At 51.3% G+C, this 20,775-nt stretch overlaps 1 protein-coding gene across 1 annotated transcript in view; it reads right to left on the minus strand.

The window, feature by feature from the left end:
- Window positions 1-1,570: 1,570 nt before the first annotated feature.
- Window positions 1,571-20,775, minus strand: part of PHACTR3 (phosphatase and actin regulator 3) — a 216,503-nt gene continuing 197,298 nt past the window's right edge. The window contains exons 9-13 of the mRNA XM_060123136.1: window positions 11,278-11,333; window positions 7,169-7,230; window positions 5,998-6,138; window positions 4,114-4,190; window positions 1,571-2,119 (exon numbers count right to left, since the gene is read on the minus strand). Of these exons, the coding sequence (XP_059979119.1) occupies window positions 2,104-2,119; window positions 4,114-4,190; window positions 5,998-6,138; window positions 7,169-7,230; window positions 11,278-11,333 (352 nt within the window). The 3' untranslated portion in view covers window positions 1,571-2,103. The remainder of the gene's footprint in view (window positions 2,120-4,113; window positions 4,191-5,997; window positions 6,139-7,168; window positions 7,231-11,277; window positions 11,334-20,775) is intronic.

A 20,775-nucleotide genomic window follows, 5' to 3' on the forward strand; every position in this document is an offset into this window, starting at 1 on the left:
ATGTGTCCCATCTATCAGACTATCTCTGACTATAGCTGCAGTTTAGTTATTTTCTAAGCACGGATCCTTTTTGCTTCGGGGGCCAGAATGATTTCTAGAATAAGGGAAACTTTTTCCTTTCTTTGCTTCACAGTAAGCAGTTATATGGATATTTCTAGGTGACGGAGATTGAAATCTTATTTTTACAGTCTGGCTCCAATTAATATTTTAAATTGAATAAAATATAAAATAGGGAGCTAATATGTACTTAAAATAGAAAATAAGTATTTTGGGGGTTGGCTGGCCACAAGTAACAGCTTATGTATAAAAGAGTACACACATATATATATTAAATATACAATACATATACATACACATAAATGCTTATAAAATTAAGGGATTGGCTTCTCATTAGAAAGGATTTAGATATCATTTCATAGACACAGAAATTGAGGCTCAGAGAAGTCAAGCGATTCACAGAAGGTTACACAGCAAGTAAGAGGTAGAGCTGGAATTTTTCTACCATACAGTGATTTCTTATAAAAGACCCCAATTCCACAAACTGACAGTATGTTTGCTAGCATCTAGGACTGATCACAAGTCCCTCAGGACCAAGTGCTACCACAAGGGTTGAGCAGTTTCCACGGGCGCCTGACCTACTGCAGCCTTGAAGCAGCAGAACAGGAAAAGTCAAGGAGAGCAATGAGGTAGCTTGAGCAGTGAGAAGTCACAGGCGAGGTTCGCCAGCTCCAGGGCTACCTGGCAACCACACCCGCGGTGGACAGGACTTGCCGGGCACTGTGCTGGGACTTCAGCCACTGTCCCTCCTTCATCTCATTTAGAGATTACAGTAGTGTTGTGTGTGAGAGAGAGAGAAAGAGAGTCTGGGATGGGGCGGGGCGGGGCGGGGCCGGGAGGGGGTGGGAGAGCTTCCTGAAGAGGAAATAAATACCTTGCTGAATGGCACAGAGCTGGGATTTCAGCACAGGTTCAGCAAGATCCCAAAGCCCTTATCCAAGCACTGTGCTCCCTGCCTCGATGGACCAGGAGGGAGGGCTCTTTTTCACGAGGATGCTTACTCGAAGGCCAAGTAAAAATGTGTTTCAGGGAACATTTATTTTTATTTAACTTACTTTCCCCCTTTGTGCCAACATTACCTTTTACATTGGTGCCAGGGTAAGTTTCCTCTTTATGATCTCCACGCCAGCTAAACCTTTGTCTCTTATGACAGTTTTTAATAATGTTTGCAAATATGAAATTAAAAATACTCTTAAAGAGGGCATAATTTTCCTTTTGGTAGAATTTTTCAACAAGTTATTACTTATTTCTAGGTTCATTACTGAATGATACATAAACTTAAATTAACTTGAAAAGGATAATTTGATTTTCTAAGGCACAAACCACGTATACTAACAGAATTTACAAAACAAAACGCACGAGAAGTTTGAATTCTCCTTTATGTGTTTGGCTTCTGATGGCTCAAAAGTAGTAAAATTGGACTCGTTTCACATCCCGTTCTAAAAAATCTCTCACCCCAACCCCAAGAAACTGTAATAACACCCAGGTTAATTTCCTGCAATGAGTAGTCATTTAATTAAAGAACAAAATTAACAGGAATGAAAATGTTGCAGCTGCATTTTTTGTTAGACATTATATAAAAAAAGAATAATACAGTAAGTCATTTTGTATGACACGAACTTAAAGAGTTCTCAAATTAACTGTGATCAGAATAAAAACGTCTTTTCCACACGGTACTGAAGACACTGCGTACACGTCCCTCGGTCGGAGCCTCGGCGCGGCGACCCTGCACACGCACGCGGCCGTCCCTGGTCACACCGCAGAACTGCAAAACAAGGCGGGAAGGCAAACAACAGTTTTCTTCTGGTCGAGTTACTTGGGGTCTTTACTGACCCCAGCAGTTCACACTCCTCAGACACCAGAGAGTGAAGAGTGTCCTCTGCTGGTCCTCTTACAGGTGAGTGTGGCCAAGATTTCACCTGTGTGGGTCCTGCTCCTCGCACAAACACAGCAGGGAGTCGTGAGCTGAACTTCAGGAAAGTTCCCTGATGAATGTTCAGTGTTGGTATCAAAAAATTAAACACAATTCTTCTCAGAAGAAAATCTCTATGGCCTGTGGAATCTAGAAATTACAAAAAGACAAATAACTTAAGGTTATACATTTCTAAGTTAAAATTGCCAAAACCTTCCACAAATAATTCTGTTGCTATAAAAGCTTTGCGCAGGTCCAACGGGTAAAACGTGAGGATGGACCTGCCTGGATTAAAGTAGTGTAAAGCCTCAGACGGCGCCCACTGCTCGGGCCCCAGGCATAACCCAAGAGGAATCAGATGCTGAATTCTTAAGCCTGCCTAAAACTTAGTTTGAAAAATGCTAGGTAAGCCCTTGAAGTACACAGAAAGAGCAGAGCTTTGCTAAATCAGTAGAAATAATGAATTGATTAATACAACGAATTATTGGATATTACAGTAGTAGAGTTATAGTTTTGTTCTTGTAGAGTTGATAATGTGTTTGTGGCAATGTTTAACGCACTTAAGAAAATCTCATGTGACTAAAAATATTGTTCTCACTTTTAAAAGTTGACATTGAATTCTAAAATGTGTTGGTATAAAAATCATATTTCAGGGACTTCCCTAGTGGTCCAGTGGTTAAGACTCCATGCTTCCAATGCAGGAGTTGTGGGTGTGATCCCAGGTCAGGGAACTAAGATCCCACATGCCACACAGTACGGCCAAAAAAAAAAAAAAAAATCGTATTTCCTGTTGTCTAAGTTTTGGGCTCACTCTTAAAATTCTGTCCTGTAAGAAAGCTATCAAGGACTTATGAGAAAAAAATACATATCTTTAGTAAACATCTCTTTTAATAATGTATAATGAAAAAATGTATTAAATATTTTGAAACTACCATACATAGAATATGTAGTAATTATATCTTTTTTTAACACAGAATTGAACATTAAAAATAACTCTGAATGTTTTACAGAGAACGTTTATTTCCTAAACATTTTTTAGTGTTTTGAACACTCAGAAGTAAGGTGATTTATTCCTGCCCAAAAGTATGCCAGTCATGGGGGGGAAACAAATCTTTTTAAACAAACTATTGTTTCATTTTTTTCCTGCTCTTCCAACCTCCTCTTCCTCCCTTGATATATACAAAGTAAAACTATGGTGTAGGAGGGAATTCTGTGTGCCTGGCTTCTCTTCTACAGCCGCAGTGGCTCACAGAGTGATCTGTTAAATAACAGGTGCAGTGGCCACTTTGTGAGGAACAGAAAAGGAAAGGAGTCCATTGTTTTAGTTTAAGCAGTGTCTCCGTTCAGGGTTTCCTTTCTCTTTGTATGTGGGGCCTGAGCATCTCTAGACCAAGGGAGAAACGACAGAGCAGCTGTTACAGTTGAAGGCACGTGGCATCACAGGCAGCCTCTTTAGGATTAAAGGGATGTGAGAACTTCATCGTGACTTGTCACGGCCGTGGACAAGAAGGGGAAACGCTGGAAGGATATGCAGCCAACGAGCACTTCAGCATCAGCAAGACACCCTGTGCCACTTTTGTTTATGGTCACGTGGACAGAGTGTATCCCCCTTGTGTGAAAAGTCTTGATTATGGAAGAATCAGTCAATATATCCCCACTGGAATATAAGCTCCATGAAGACCGGACCCTCCTTTACCTTATCTATAGTTGCATTCTCAGCACCAAGAATGGCACATAGTGATACTCAAATATTTGCTGAGGAAACAAATATATAAATATTTGTATAAATAAATCAGGGAGTTCTATCAACTAGGGAGTTCTGAATATTAGAGAAGGGGAATTAAAGATATAGGCAATGTACATTCAGTGCTTTGAGACTAATTTCCTTAAATATACATTAACTACTTAAATAAAACAACGACCTGTGTAATACTGTTCTACATACCACCTTTCACCAAGCCCTGTAAGAAACCATGGGAATGAACAGCACTTTCAATTGAGTTGCATTCTGTCTGTTCAAGACAGTTCTCTGCAGAAATACTGAATTTTTTTTACCTGAACACACAGTGCTTTCTGACATTTTCTTTTTAAATAAATACCATGTTATGTAAGTATCAAGAAATTCACACAAACAGAAATCTGACCTTGTCAGATGCTTGCTTGACGCATGTACCTCCATTTCATTACTTTTGTATTCATTCAGTTCTTTACGAATTGCTGCCTGGAATTTAAAAACTGCACATTATTTTTCAGGACGTTAAAAAGTTAATGCAGGAAATGAGTACCATGGTTATGGATTGACAGCCATTCCTAATACTTGCTGGCTTTTGTTATTTTGTGATAGATTTAAAAAAACCTTTTGTTCAGCATTTAGACGTTTACATACTCATTTTTATAGTCCTACCAAGCTACTGCATAGCTGGTATCCTGGAAGTGTTTAGTGAATTTATTTGCTGTGCTGGAGTAGGACGATATCCACCCTCCCCCCGCCCCACCCCCGCACGGCACAGCATAGATGGATCAAGCACATGCCTAGGGCACTTATAACGTCGGAACCTCGAAATAATGAGTGAAGTTCAGCTTTTGGTGAACTTACTTGGAATTCAGCAATTAGATAATCCAGAAACAAGTTATTCTAACTTCAGAATACATTTTTGTTTTGTGTCATTTGAGAAATAACCTTGCCGTTACATGTGGGTGAGATGTGCATCTCAGTCTTTTCAGGGCCTCTCATCTGGCCCTCCTCCAGCTTCCCAAACCCACTTTCATTGTGTGCTTCTCTCAGATAAACCCTCCAGGACCAGGCCAGACAAAAACATCAGACACAGCCTCCGGGGCAAGGAAAGGCTTTGCGTCAAGTATGTAGGGACGTACTACTCCCAGCTCTGCTGCCAAAGATGCCTGAATTCTCCCTTCATGGCTGGGAGATGCTCCTCTGCGCACATCCACCACAGGCAACAGAGAGGGTCAGTCCAACTACAGCCTGTCCGCATTTCTCCAAGTGCCCGCAATGCTTACGTGCGTTCATTTATAACCTCACGGACTCACACTCAGCATATGAAGAACGAGGAACAATTAGCAAAGTCAGCAAACTCATTGGCTGAACGTATTATGTTCCTCTTCCGAAAGGCTTTAAGAGTTCTGAAAATCACTAGAGGCGGGAAGGTAGGAGAGACTGTGTAGACAGACGCTCCTGGGTTTAAGTTCTGCCAGTCGATAGCACCTGACCCCAGACAAGCCTTACCTGTCCCAGCGTCTCCTGGCACCTGTTCAATGGCACCTCTACGGGGATAATTACAACACCTCTCTCTTTGGGATCTTCTGGAGGATTAAATGAAACAATAGCTGGCAGGCTGGGCTCAGTACAGGGCAGCGTGAGGGCTCGGTGGGTGTTAATTTCCTCTGCTTCACCCCTCAGCCTCTGCCCCACCGCCTCCTTGCTCTCCCCGCCCCTCTGACCAGGAGGTCCCCAGAGACACCTCAAACCGGACCGGCCCAGGACAGAGCCCAGAGCTGCCTCCCTCTACACGGGGGAGGGTCTCCTGAGGGCCTCTCACCTCTCCTCCCTTCCTCATCCCCACTGCGGCTCACTGTTTCAAACAATGCCATCCAGCTCTTTTTTGCCAGCCTTGCCTATTCTGACTTGTGCCCCAGAGCAGAGCTTATCAACTTCACATTCTGGACACCTGGGGCTGGATCAGTCTCTGTGCGGGCCGTCCTGTGCACTTCCGGGTGGGAGGCTGCATCCCTGGGCTCCACTCAACAGACGCCAGTAGCACCGCCCCACTGGTGACAACCAAAACTGCCCCCAGACGTTGCCAAATGTCCCTAAGGGCAAAACCATCCCCTGGTTGAAAACAAGACCCGAAATCTGGGTTGTATTTGTGAAAGCAACATCTGGTCAGGCTCAGCCTTGACTGCAACAGCTGACGGCGCCCACTGTCTAAGAATAAACTCCCTGGCATGACACAATTTGCCCTTCTTTCATACATGCACCCCCGGCCAGCGCAGACAGGTCTGTTCTGCACCTTATCTGCTGCCGACAGTCTTGTCCAGGGCTTGTCTGCCCGCCTGTCGTAGTCCTGTGCTTTCGCCACCTCCACGTAGTCACTGAATCGTATCAGAATTTTTCTGTCTCTCAGTTCATCAACCGTGGGTCTCTGATTCAGCTAAAATAAAAGATAACCATAGTTAGGTCTCACATGCCAAACTAGCTTTCCTAAAGTACTCTGAACAAACAGTACCCTTGTACAAATAAATATAAAAGTCTGAAACTGTGAAATATAATCCTAATGCAAAAAAAATCTCTAATGGGAAGGGCTTAAATTATACACTCTTAAATTACAGCCTCCTCCCCTTAATATATCCCATCAGGAGCACTCACACCCCAGGAAGCTAGCGGCGCCCTGTTCACAGCACAGCTCAAGGAAAGGCTGATGAATTAACTTAGGAAAAATTTCACAGCAGCAGCTGCTGCTTTTCAACTGTCATTAGGCAGGATTTTACCAAAAAAGCTTCTGATAAAGTTGAAATGCTAAATACTACTACTAGTGCTCATAACTCAAGCTCAGGAAGGATATTCTATTAACTTCAAGCAAGACAAGATTTCATTATTATTATTATTATTACAGAACATAGTAGGAAAGGATAACACCAGATCACTTGAATTTAGAGATAGTCAGGGCTTTAAAAGGAGATCAAAGTTGATAAGACTTGCTACCTATGTTGGCCATAGTACGTTTTGACTTAACTATCTGAGCCCCAGATACAAACCCTTGAGGCTAATAAAGTTTTCTGCAGTCAGGAGCTTCTAGACAAGTGAAAGGTAACCGACACGCTGATATCCAGGCACGCTTTCCTTAAGCACTGTGTAAGGAGCTCGAATAAATGAAGAGCATGCCCAGTCAACGTCTGACTTCCTGGAAACAAATGGAAATGTCATCTGGGCTGCACGGCCACGCCACGCTCTCTGGTGCTAGGTAAGGACATCGTCCACAGGCATGTCGTTCACGCGGGACGTGGCAAAAGGCACTGCTTTTCGAGCATCTGGTAAGTGAGTTCACTGTTACCCCAGAAACCATCACTCGTTATCACAGAGCAAGGCCCTGTATCGCCCATCCCCGCTGCTACAGAAGCAGCTTTTCTCTAGCCACCTTTTCCCCCTTAATATTCAGGACACAGGTGCTTAAATGATAGTACCTTTCTTGTCAATCTCTGCTTGATTTCTCTTCTTTCTTCCTGCTCTGTCTGATCATTCCTTTCTGTGAAAGATTAAAACAAAAAAAAAGGAAAAGAAAAGAAGCAGGTTGAGACTTTCTTCTTTTTAGCAGGGAAGTGTCCTCAAGATCTGCATACTTCTGGAAGCTAAAGATGTAACACAAAGGACACCTGGTAGGTGACACTTTTCTCCACATCACAGTTTATCTCTGCTTTGCCAATTGCTGCTCAGAAGATTATGGTCTCACTGTCCACAGAAACACTTGTAGAAGGGAAGCTTTGCCATTGTCACAGCCTGGTTCTCCTGGACCCTTCTCTGTGTCAGAAATAACCGCACAGATTGACGCTGGGCATTTATTTGCAGGAGAAACAGGAAGAGGCTCTCTCTCCTAATCAAATATCATATCTCTCTCTGTATATTTACATTTAGGAACACAGACAGCAGACAAAAATAGTTTTACTAGGATAAGTTACATATATACTCATATATATATATATATATATATATGAATGATTGCATATTAATAGGACTGTCACTGCTTTTTTTCTTCCCCCTTTTCCACGTAATAGGTATACCTACTTTCAGCCAACCAGCATAAGGTAAGGAACATTCTCTTCAGATTCTGGGCAGCATGTGCCTGCTTGGAATTCATATTTTCAGGGTGTATTTCAAATCCAAACATATCCAGGAACCCAGCTGACTCTCCACTGCAGAAGCAAGAGGCATGACCTGCCGTTTAAAGGGCCCTTAGTCTTTCACCAAAATTGGCTTTGCCTGGGGAGTGTGGCTATTAACATGCAAGCCGTGCTCACACCTACACTTGGGAGCTAAAAATGGAAGAGAATGCTGAGATGTAGCGTAGAACGTCCGCTCTGCCCTGGGATACCAGATAATGGATGTCCTATTTCTGGCTCTCTCTGTTGCTAAATAAAGCCTCAGGTCCCTGGAGGGGGCCCAGAATTCCTCTCCTAGAAAAGGGATCTCATCTGTCAGCTCTCCTGGAAACACCGCCAGGTCTGAGAAAGGAAAATCCTGCGACTTGCAGTTAACATAAGCTCACATTACCTGCCTTTATCTAAAACATTTCAAACATTTGTGCATTTGGGGGATTTGGTATATGGGCGTTTAACATACTAGCCATTGTACTTTTCAGTAGTTTTCTTTAAAAAGGATTCATCTCGCATCTGGGTGTTTTAGAAAAGGAAACCAAACCCTGTTATGTTCCTGCTTCTTAATCCATGTGAAAAACCAGAAGAAACCACAGTTATAAGCGCTAATCAGAAAGCTGATAATACAGTTAGAAAAAACTGTGAAAGTACCACATAGAAGGCCAACCATGAGGGATTTAAATGATGATATGAAACGAATTCTTCAGATGTCTTAAAAACAGGCCATGAAAAAATCCCAAGTACAGCCTCCATGTGAAAACACTGAAGCAAGATCAGCCCTTTCTGTTTTTTAACTCGTGAACAACACATCAGCTTCATTACGAGTTCACATGAGCACAGCGGGGGCTTCAGAGAGCTGAGCTTTGGGTGCCCGGCGGGGTCCCTCTCAGGGCCAGGCGCTCGGTGGGGCACCAACTCCAAGACGTCCTTCCTCAGAGCCTAAGCCACAGATTCTCTGAGCTCCCCTCAGCGATGGGTTTGTGGATCTCTTATTCTCAGACCCAGAAAGCCCGGTGCCTCATACAAAACAAGGGAGCCATGATCGGAGTTTCCACACCCGGATTTACTGGGAATAGTGCCGGTAGCTTGGACAGTCACACATGTGTCCCCTGTAAACAGTCAGAGATGCACCGCTGCTCCTAAGGCAGTGGTTAGAGCGTGGACGACGAGCCAGGCCACCTGGGCGGGAACTTCAGCTCCATCCCTTTGCCAAGACTCAAGTTAAAAAGTTGTAGTACCTCCTGGGGTCTAAGCTTCCTCGCTAGGGAAAGGGGGACAGCCGTGCGAACCTCACAGCTGTGCTGTAACAATTCAATGGGGGAACACAAGCAAGCACTGCGTACGATCTAGCAGAGTGGGCCCAACGCGGGATGATCAGTTTTAATATCGTAGCATATACAGGGGCCACCGTGTCTTACGCTGTTGTATCCACAGATGCACAGGCCCAGTTCTGAGCGTTCCTCTGACACGATCGCAGTTAGTCATGAGCTCCCCACTTGAAGGGGAGCAAATACAACGTGATGATACTCTGCACATTGATTAAAAGCCAAAAATGCAGTAAGTGCGAGCCGGTGTCAAGGGCCTCAGAGGATGACGTTCTAGGCTGGACCAGCTACAGTCAGTCGATTCTCACCTCCACGGAACCAAGCCAAACAGCCACCTCAAACCAGCGGTGAAATTCTCAAGGACCGTTGCCCAGGGCGTTCGAGAAGCTTCTGGCTAGGGATGGACCTGCCTGCTACATGGCGAGGGAGGGACCACCAGGGCCACAGGGGTTAAGCCTGTTTTCCTGCCCCTGCTGTGCCCTGAAGGTGAGCGCCGTCAGCTCCCAGGGTCCACCTGCCATCTCTGCTCACCAAGCACCAGCTCTGATATTCAGGTTTCCACGTCTATGTGCAAAGACTGACACAATTAGAAGCACTTGCCGGTGGGAGGGCCTGGCCGTCCGCAAGACCAGAGAGGAGGTCACCACTGACGGGAGAAAACGGTTTCTGGGAGAAAAGCCTCTGCCGACTCTGGGCAACAGACCAGTCTGAGGACAGCGCTGCCCGGGCCTTGAACTTGCCCCATTCAACTCTTGGATTACTACTTCAGGGGCACCTGTGACTTAGGAACTTTATAAGTAAGTGATGTAATTTTTTAAAATTCAATTATTTGGTAACAAAGAGCTTTACATTTCTAGCTGCCCACTTGATTAAGCATGTTAGCAACGAAAAGCTTTTCTTGAAATCCTCAGAGGTGGCCTAGTTCACGTAATATAGTAGTTTCCGTATCTTAGGTTTAAAAAATAAAACACAGAATTCTTTTTTTTTTGGCTGTGCCACGCGGCTTACAGGATCTTAGCTCCCCAACCAGGGATCGAACCCGAGCCCCCTGCAGTGGAAGTGCAGAGTCCTAACCACTGGACCGCCAGGGAAGCCCCTAAAACAAAGAATTCTTAATCTTAGGGTTTAAATATTTCCAACAGTCTATAAAGGAGGGAGTCTTCCAGGCAGTTAATAAAGGTGCTGAGGCAAAGAAAGGGGGAAGGAATCAGATAGGACGCGGCACCTGGACCAGAGGTTCTGCTGTCTACTTTGTGACAGACGGTCAGCCTCGGGACCATCTTAACTTTGTAAAAAGATGTTCATGGGATGAAAAACCAAACTCAGAGAATGTCTGCAGTGTTCATCCATAAAGAGGGGAGAAAATGAAAATATTTAAAAAATCTAGGCCCTTAGAAGATACTTTTTGTAGAAAATGTCTCGCAAACTAAAGTCTGTTGACCAGATACACAAGAAGTATGTGAGAAACACCTTCGAAAGGGTTGTACCACCCAAATCATCAATGGCTTTAATGAGATGGGACAGTGTTCGCTACATCGTGGAGGCTATCCCTGGACACCGGTGTTCAGCACATGTTACAACCGCACACCTAACTGGGGAAACCCAAGGGGTGTGAAGCCAGGAGGGAGGGGCCTGGAATCGCGGGGTTCTAAGCCACAGGCAACGTGTCCCAAGGCTTCTCCGTTCCTTCGAGCTGCTTTATGCCCCCAGCTGTAACCACCAAGGGGCGAGTCCTTCCCTGGTAGGATTTATACATTGTCCACACCTGCCTGTGATGTCCCAAACTGCCAGGGACAGACACCTGCTTGGGACCCAGCCTGCAAAAGGACATGGATTCGTCTCCCTTCCATCTGCAGGGCTGACCAATGAGACAACCCTGGAGTAGGGACATCTTTAACGCTGCTAGGAGAGCTCTTTTCCTTTTTAATTTTAAACAGGATGTGCCTGGGTGTTTCAACTTTCCCGGGGGCTTGCTTTCAGAGTCCCTCAGCACCTCAGACCTAATGGGAACTCAGGAGGGCTTAGGCCAGAGAACCGGGTTCCCGCAGCAGCCTCAGCACACGTGAGGGGAGCCTCAGAGCATCACCCGCTACTCACGTTTCAAGATGTTTCTTCTCTCCAGTTCTTCCACGGCGGGTCTTTGGCTCAGCCGTCTGCGGAAAAACACTAGAATTACATTTTGCACCATGGTGGCTGCCGGCGGATTGCACCCAGGGTCTGCGAGGGTCCCAGGCGGGTGGTGCACCCGCTGAAGATCGCCTCCCCAAAAGCGGGAGGAGGGGAGGGGGGGCTTCTCCGGCGGCTGCCTCTTGCGGGCAAATCGAGTTAGACCCCCGCGCGGGAGGGAGGCGGTCCTCTGTCACCGGGCGGCTGGGGCAGTCCGCGCTCCCCCTCCAGACGAGCAGTTCTTCATGTCCAGATCTACTGCCAGCCCGGCGGGCTGGACGGCTCCCCAGGCGGCGCGTCCGAGCTGCGCGGAGATCCACCTGGGAGATGGTCCCCTGCCCGCTGGCGGAGGGAGGGGCGGGCAGCCGCGTCTCCAGCTTCTGTGTCCCCAGCTCCCGGCGACCCGGACACTGGCACTCGCACTGGTCCTGCTCCTACCGCGGTCCAGCCTCACCCGCCACCCGCCACCAGGGTGGTGATGGAGGGAGCTCCTGCCTCTACGGGCAAGGAGCCGAGGCGCGTAGAGAGGAAGCGCATCCAATCCAGGCTGGGAATCTCCTGGGCTGAGCGCGCGGAGCCGGCCACGCCCACAGCTCCCCTCCCGCCACCAGCCCTACCCGCCCGGTTTGAGAGATAGGAAGACAAATGATCATTTCCTTTCAAATGGCCTCTCATTAAGGGAGTTGGAGGACACAGCCAAAACGAAAAGAATACATACATAAATAAAAGGCTTGTCAGAAGAGGGAGGCATAATTAGCCAAAATTAATGCCAAGCTCCAATTATTTTTGTAACTCCAATAATGCTGTCCTTGGGGCAGAGCCAGAAAGCTTCCCACTTCCGGATCCTGTAGCCACTGCACAGAGACAACAGGCTGAGCATCTGAACGCCCACAACGTGGGTCCACAATACTCTGCCCCAAAGGGGAGGTCGCTTCCATAAACACTTGCCTCCCGTTTATAACCCCTGTGGCAGCACACAGCCCAGGGCGGCCCGGGGGCTCAGTCTGCTGATGGGTTCTTCTGGGGGCTTGTGTGTCTGCTGGCTGCTGGGTGGTTGCCTAACATCTTGTCTGGATGTCTGCTGAGACTTGAACCTGCCCCCCACAACTCCTGGCTGGCACCCAGAGGCCAGGGCCCCCCAATCCCTCCCAAGCTCTTTGGGTGGGGCTCCCTCAGCCTGGTCAAAATCCCCCAAACGCCACTCATTCACTCACTCACTAAGTGACTGGCAAGCACTGGCTCTGTGCCAGGCACTGCTCCAAGCCCCAGGACACAGTGGTCCCTGCCCTTGGAAAGCTCACAGCCTAAAGGCGGCGGCAGACAACAGTAAACAAACAAACAAGACCATCCCAGGGAGTGGTCAATGCCATGGAGAAGACAAAATGGGGGGGCGGGGAGGATGTGATGGATGAGTGATGGGGTAGGGGGAACTCAGGGAAGATCCATTTCCACAGAGACCGCAGGAAGAGAAGGAGCCAGCCTTGGGAAGATCACATTTCTAGACGGTGTCTCCTAACTGCTCACGTGCTGGGCTTGGGGAGGGCCGGGAGGAGTGATCAAGGCAGACTTCTTGGAAGAGGAAACTTTTGGCAGAGTTGTGGAGAACCCACAAGGCGTGCAGACCCTGGGGCTTAGTGGCTGCCAGCTGGCCAGCCAGGATGCCCACAGGGACAGCTGAGGATGAGGCCACACATCTCCTCAAACCTGAAAAGTACCCCCAAACCTCCACTCACTTTGCCCCGACAGAGGCTTTTTCTTCCTGGAGCCGGGTTCTCTTCCAAAATGAGGACTAATAACAGACCTTCACAGAGGTGAGAAAATTGAATGAGAAAATGCACAAATGCACCTGTTACCATGCTTGCTCAGGACAATGGTTTCTCAAGAACTGTCTGGAGAAAACCCAGCCTGTGGGTTGTCAGCTGATCATGGACTGAGTTCTCAGAAAGCGTGGACATCTCAGCACCAAAACCTCTGCCACTGGCCCGAGGCGGGAAGGCAGGTCTCCAGCTGGCTGCTATGCACCTCCTGGATGCTGCCAGGGTGAGGCCAAAGCGGGCCCACAGGGCACCTCCGAATGGTCCAGAAGGGGTAGTCTGCTGGGCGGACGCAGCCCTGCAGGTACACAGCTGTGAGCAAAGTGCAGCCTACTGGGTTCTCACCAACTTGCCCCTCTACCCAGAGGGAGTCCAGGAGCCCACGGCTGCACGAGAGGGCCCAGGGCCCTGGGTAGCACCGCCAGCCCGATCCCCTCCCTGTGGGACCCCAATCACAGGGGGAAGGGTGGTGCTGCAGGTCGAGAGCCCCCATCTAGACTCGCCCCTACCTGTACCTGACACCCAACTTCATGAGACTGAGAACTTTTACCTTGAGTTAACCTGACCTTCCGTGTCAGATGTTTACTGAGCCTATAGGACATGCCTGGCCCTGGGATGTGGTGGTGAGAAGTTAGACCCAGCCCTGCCCTCAGGAGCACAGGCTCGGGAGGGCAGACATTCAGCCCATCATCACACAAACAACCAGGCATTTCTGCGTGGTGACTAGCGCTAGGAAGAAGAATCGACAGTACTATGAAAGCCTAGAGTAGGTGGGCCCACCTGGACAGAGGCACTGCCTGAGAAGGTGATGCTTGCCTTGAGAGCTGAGATCAGAAGGATAAGTGGGGATCGCTAAGCCAGGAGGGGAGGGAAGAGCACAGCACGTGCAAAGATCCTGAGATCAGAAGGACTCTTGCAGTGCCATTTGGACTGAGTGGGGGTGTGTGTCCATGGGGCAGGACCCACCCAACCTGCAGTCCTTGGTGAGGTCTGGGTTTATTCCCAGAGCCCAGAAGGCACTGAAGGGTGTGAAGCAGGCAGGGCAGGATGGGGCACGGGCGGGCCAGGATGGGATGCACCTTCGGAAGCACTTGTGGACTGCTTTCCAGAGGAGGACAGAGAAGAACCTGCCCCCGAGCTGTTCAGGGGGAGCCCCATCAGACGGGAAGCACAGGTGCCACAGGCCTGTGAGTGGCTGAGGGCCCACGAACTGTTCAAGACAAGGGGAGGTATTGGCTCTAGACTGAAAACACTGCAAATTCCAAATTAATACTCGTTGGACTAAGTACATATTGAACACAATATTCTGCCCGTTTGCTGCCTGAGACTCAGCACCACTCTCCACACGGGCTGGGACTTCCCAAAGCAGGAGTGGCGACAGCCCTAATATCAAGGGCAGACATGATTATGCCCACTTTACAGATGAGACCAGGTCTTATTCCCCACGTAGGCCCCAGGGCCTGGCACAGGCAAACACAAGTAGCCTGAACAAGGAGCAAATGAAGGGATGCTGGCTCCTCTCCCTCTCCGAGGCGTGTGCTTGGTGTGGCCCAGGAGGGATGCTGCCAGAGCACCCCTGCTTTGGCACCTCAGCAGCAAGGGGCTCTCCAGGACGTGCGGAGACAGCCCCAAGGCGGCAGGGCTTTGGGGGTGAAGGGGCGGGGCCTCCGGAGGGGCCGGGCCTCCGGAGGGGCGGGGCCTCCGGAGGGGCGGGGCCTCAGGAGCGGTGGGGTAGGAGAGTTCAGCACCCTGAGGGATTCCCCGGCTCCACCCACGGGCCGCTCCCTCCTTATTCAGAAGCTGCCGCTGTGGGCGATGAGCAGGTGCTGCCTGGAACTGGGGAAGCCACAGTCTATTTCTGACTCTCCCCGCTGAGAAAGCAGGAATGTGGCAGCCAATTACAGCGCTGCGTGGGCGTGGGAGCGACACCAAGAAAAGAAACCAGGAGAGAGGGAACCTGCCCTACCCCCCGCCATTCCCCTCCCCACGCCTGTTCACACAGGAGAGGCGGGCATGCTGGGGGACCAGGAGTGCACTGGATAGGCCCTGGGGACTTGAGTAGGAGGTAAACGTACAGGCCACCTGGGACAGGACAGGGTGGGGGGCATGGCAGCTGCGGGTCTGCGTGCAGTGCGGGTGTGAGGGCCCCCATAGGGGCTCCCCAGCCCTCCGGCATCTCCTCTGGACAGGTCTGCGGTGAAGGCCGAACTCTGCACCTGACCCTGTGCTGTGAATATGGGAAACAACCTGAGGACAGCCGGTCAGTGAGCAGGTGACGCACGAACAGGGAGGAATGGGGGAGAACGGGTGGAGGGAGGGGAGCCACGAGGCCACTGACAGCCGGGTGACCAGGGTGCCCGGAGTGGGTTTCAGGAGAATAAGTGATGTGGTTATACCGTCCACATCCCTCAGGTTGCAAACTTAGATCCCCCAGACCAGCACCAGGGGCAGGACACAGGCAGAGTCTCAATTCAAGTCCCAGCTCTGCCCCTCTGCCGGTGAGGTGACAGGGGCTAGTGCCCCCCTACCTGAGCCTCCAATCCCCTGGCCCTCACCTGCCCCAGGGAACCCAGGGGTGCCGAGGGGGTCGAGAATACTAAGACACGGAGGAGGCCGGCACGTGAGCAGGTGCGGGTATTATTACGATGACCAGCTTCTACACTGCTCCCCGGGTGTGGTGGGCCCAGGTCTTCTCCAGCTTCAGCCAACAGAGCTGCCATCTCCACCCTGCCGGCAACCTCCCTGACCCCCGGGGTGGGGGACAGCCTGGCCGCCTGACCCATCAGAGCACCACGGTCCAATTCAGCAAGGAGCCGCACTTTTGGCTCACCCGATATTTTAAAAAATGTGAATATGAAGCAAGTATTAATCGACCGGGAGTTTTCACTCTAAAAAATCAGTTTTGCAGCTTCCCTTGATGTTTGGGAGAGCTGGCTACTCCAGACCCACACCTCCCTGGCCCTCCCCACCCCTGGCAGCACAGCTGGAGGACAGCAGCTGACTCTCATCGCCCCCGCGGCTCCCCTCCCAGTGGCCTCGCTCCCCTGCGGGCCCTCCATCTGGGTCACCTGTGGGACCAGGGTCCTGAGCCCTGGGAACCCCTTCCTCGTCCTCAGGACCCCCTTCTGCCTCCGAGACACATTGGGGGCGAGTGGTCCGTGTTCCCGGGAGCACCTGACATGGCCCAAGGACAGCAAGGACAGCAGGTCCAAACCTCAGCTCTGCGGCCCGCCGTGGACAAGTGGCCCCGGCTGAGCACCCCACGGGAGTGTCCAGCTGCCAGCTTTCTTCCTTGGGGAGGATGAACGCACAGTCAGACCTCTTTCCAGGCACACCTGTCTCCCATCCGCCAGCCCAGGCGCAGGGCCGCCACGCAGCCTCCGTGCACGGGCTGGTGGCGCCCTCTGGGCTCCCGCCTCCTCTCCCACAAGGGGCTGATGACAGTACCACCTGCCGGGGTGGCTATGGGGTAAGTGAAATGGCCCAGAAGCCCCAGGCCAGGTGCCTGACACGCAGCAGGCCCGCCTGTAGTCAGTGGCCGTGTCGGAATCGTCCCTCACACACCCTCGCGGGACCTCGCACCAGGCACGGCTCCAGGGGCTGCGGGTCATGCCCCCGCCGGCCAGGACTGCCCCCCGGCACTGCACGCGCCCCGAATCGCCACTGCCTCCCCGCGGGGCTCAAGGAAACGCCTAAGGTCACCTCAGCGTCGGGCAAGAACCGAGACACAATCCCGCCAAACAAGGCCGAATGCCTTCCTGGGGAGAAGCCACAGCTACAGAACAGACAGCTCCCCGCCCACAGGGATGCCGGCTACTGTGGGAGCTCCTTCCTGGGGACACCAGTCCTCCTCCACTGCCAGCCTCGAGTCGCCACGGAACACCGGAGTCCCCGCCTGGGACGGGGTTCCCCAGAGGCGCAGGCCCCTCTGTTCCCACGGGCGCTGTCAGGGTGGGGGGACCACAGGGACACATAGGCAGACCGGGGAGAGAGGGCCAGGGAGGGGAGCCTCTCCAGGAGGTGACACGGAGACGAGGCCACACAGAGACCAGAGCCGGGCTGCAGGCTCTGAGGGGCGGAGCTGTCCACGCTGGGGAACAGCAGCGTCCCCCAAACCTTAGTCCCCTCTGTTCTTGCAGTTACCCTGCGAGGACGAATTATCAGCCTGTTAGGGGCTTGCCTGGCGAGGCGCTGGCCGCAGGTCCCCATCACGGCATCTTGTGACCCAGGCACTCCAGCCGGCCTAGCATCCGACCACACCTCCTAGTACTTGCTTACGGTCCAGTGTCCCTGTTTCAGAGATTGGCACCTGCTGTGGTCCACGCACTCACGCCAGACCCCGAGCCACCCTCTGCTCCCAGCCCCCAGGCATCTCCGAGTCTACAGGGTTCCAGCACCGACACCTCAGATGTCCAACCCCCTCACTCCATGCCTCCCACAGCCGCGGGCTGGCCTTTCTGAAACGTGACCCCCCACTCTCACCATGACCTCAAACCTGGGGTCCCACCGCACTCAGGACCAAGTCCAAGCCCCACGAGGCCAGCGAGTCTGCGGGGACCCTCCCCAGACCCTGCGCCCAGTGACTCCCACACCGAGCTGCTCACGTCTCTCTCGGCACAGGCATCCTTCTCCTAACTCAGGATCCCCAACCCCATTAGACCCTACACCCCGTCTATAACAAGTATTCTGTCACGCCCCCTTTACCGCAACCCACCGACATGCGTAATTTTTAAAAGTCAGTGTGATGTCCGGCTATAACACACAGGAGGAAGAAGGGAAGGCAAGTTTTAATCGAATACCATATACTCAATACATAAGCGCTCAGTGTGAGCACGTCACGTGATGTGGGAAAGCACTTACGCAAAACCATCACCATGACAACAGCGGCAGCTACGAACGCAGAGACTGGGCTCTGTACTGGTCACACCCCCACAGTGACGGCGCCACGGAGGAGCCATTTCCCGAAATGAGCAATTCTCGGTAAAGTTCTGAATGAAACCAGGTGTGTCAATTTCCAAGACACCTGTGTTCAGGGAAACTGTGACGAGACTGCCAGATCTCCCTGTGTGTGTCCACTGCACACCCAGGTTGCAGGCTCAGGTCATTGTAACAGCTTTGGACCCTCCGAGCATCCGAGGGACACTGAAGGCCAAGTGGGGTGGACGTGAGTCCTCCTTGCTCAGGAAGTGCCCTCGCCTGTGGGACGCCCGACCCCCTGGCCTGGCCCGTCACAGTGACAGCCCACAGAACGTCCCCAGGTTTGCCAGGGGCCACAGAGCAGCTGACCTAAACCCTGTGCTCTCAGGCAGACATCTCACCTCCTCCAGGAAGACCTCCGGCTGGACAGGGGGGGCCCATCCTTCACCTCCAACCCCGGGCCTCAGAGTGTGCTCTTCAGGCGAGCTCTGATGATGACATTTTGGTATCTACCAAGATTACAAATGCAGGTATTTATCCTTTGACCAACAGTTCAGGTCTAAGCAGATGTTTTCTGGGGAGTTCATAAGGACACGGTGCCTGATGGCAGAGTTCAGGGCAGAGCTCTGGCGTCCGTTTAGAGCCTGGCTGGAGACACTGTGGTCCGCTAGCAACAGAGCTCCAGGCAGGGGTGGGAAAGCACGGGCGCTTCTCGATGGGTCCTCCCTGGAAGCCCACCTGGCTGGACTCCGGAGCATGAAAATAAAACTGGGCTCCGAACCCAGCCTTGGTGTGAATTCTAACTTCTCCACAAATCAGCTCTGGGATCCCCCATCTGCTCACGAACTTCTTGCTGCCTTTGGCCCTGGGGCCGTCAGTTGGTGGAGTCCACCTGGTAAGGCCCCGTCCCCAGTTCTGCAGTCCATCACTCACCTAGGTGCCATGGTGGAGGTGTTTTGTAGATGTGATTTAACATCCATAATCAGTTGACTTGAACTAAGGGAGCCTGTCCTAGATGGTCTGGTGGGCCTGGTCCAATCAGTGGAAGGGCATTAGGAGCAGGGCTGGGGCTCCCTGGTAAAGAGGAAATTCTGCCTGTAGACAGCAGCCTCGGTCCACGCCCTGGAGTTTCGGCCCTTCCCGACGGCCTGCCCCACAGATGCCGTCAGCAATGTCCTGCCATAAACCGTTTAATATACACCTCCCACTGGAGCTGGGCCTCTGGGTCTCACAGACACAGCCTCCATTCTCCATAAACGAGGATGACAGTACTATGGGAGAAGTTCTCTCGAGTTACCTCCACTTATCTGAACCCGGGTTAACTGACACTCCCAGTCCTTCTGGAAAGGCAGACCCCACTGAGCACACGTGGCAGGCAGCCCCGGCCCCGTGCAGTCCGTTCCCACAGAGAGCTGGTGCACCTGTCAGGAACTGGTCTCCTTGTTCCCTAACCTATGCGAACCAGGTGAACTCGTTTCTGTAATTAGGTGATTTAATCAGACTTTATGCACGTTGATTAAACGATTCAATATGGGTGGAAAAAGAAAATGTTATTTCTATGAGAACCGACTTGGCTGCTCTGAAGTCAGTAAAGGCAGGATGTTGAAACACGGCTGTCGCGGGCAAGTGTGGGAGACGAACGAGTGAACAATGGGATTTCCCATCTCTGGAAGGACTCTGCTTCCAGGCGTCTTTCATTCTCACTCCTCTGCAGAGAAGTCGGCGCTAGGAACAGTAGAAGATGCATCCAACGTTTGTCTCACACGAGAAAGAACACTAATTGTAGATCCTTCTGCAGTGTGAAGTCTTTGATGCCGTCCGAATACATGCACCTCTGAATGACTTACGTTAAAATAAAGTGCTTCGAGCACGACAAGTCATGCTTATCATTTCTTCTTCTAACTGGCTTTGGGTTAATCACCTGTGTTGAGCGTGGAGTCGGGGGCTCTGCCCTCTCCCTCCCGGGCCTGGGATCTCCTCCCGAGGATGGCTCAGCCCCGTGCAGGGAGGGTTGTCCGCTCAGTACAGAGGAGGCTAGTTACTATCATGGTTATTACTGCTCGTGTAAAACCCGCCTCTGAGTGTTTCCAAACAGCCCACGGACAGCGGCAGCCTCTGGGCAGAGATGGGGTGGGAGTGAGATGTGCTATTTAAGTTTTACCACGGATGTCGGTCCCTTATTCAGATTTGGAAAATTAAAGTAATACGTAATGCTCCCCACTGCCTGCCCGGGGCACTAGGACCACTTCGGTCCCTGGTCCACAAGTGTTTATGGGGTACCCGTCGGTACCAGGCCCTGCCCCTCCCCTCCCTCCTCCCCTTCCTGGGGAAGCTCTCCCGGGTCTTGGAGGGCTCCCAGCTCCTCCTTCACCAAGAGGCTTATTCATCCGCTGGGCCGCATCTCCTGGTTCCCAGCCTCCTCCCCAGCAAGTCTGGGAGCCGAAGGCAGGTTAGTACGGTGCCTGAGGCCCAGGGCAGGGGCTCAGCAAGGCTGCAGAAACAAGCAAATACTGGGTGAGAAAATACCCAGGCCAAGAGAAGAGCAACTCCACTCAATTTTTTTTTTTTTTTTTTTTTTTGCAGTACGCGGGCCTCTCGCTGTTGTGGCCTCTCCCGTTGCGGAGCACAGGCTCCGGACGCGCAGGCTCAGCGGCCATGGCTCACGGGCTCAGCCGCTCTGCGGCATGTGGGATCTTCC

Source organism: Lagenorhynchus albirostris, chromosome 15 (assembly GCF_949774975.1).
Source record: "Lagenorhynchus albirostris chromosome 15, mLagAlb1.1, whole genome shotgun sequence".
NCBI classification, from domain to species: domain Eukaryota; kingdom Metazoa; phylum Chordata; class Mammalia; order Artiodactyla; family Delphinidae; genus Lagenorhynchus; species Lagenorhynchus albirostris.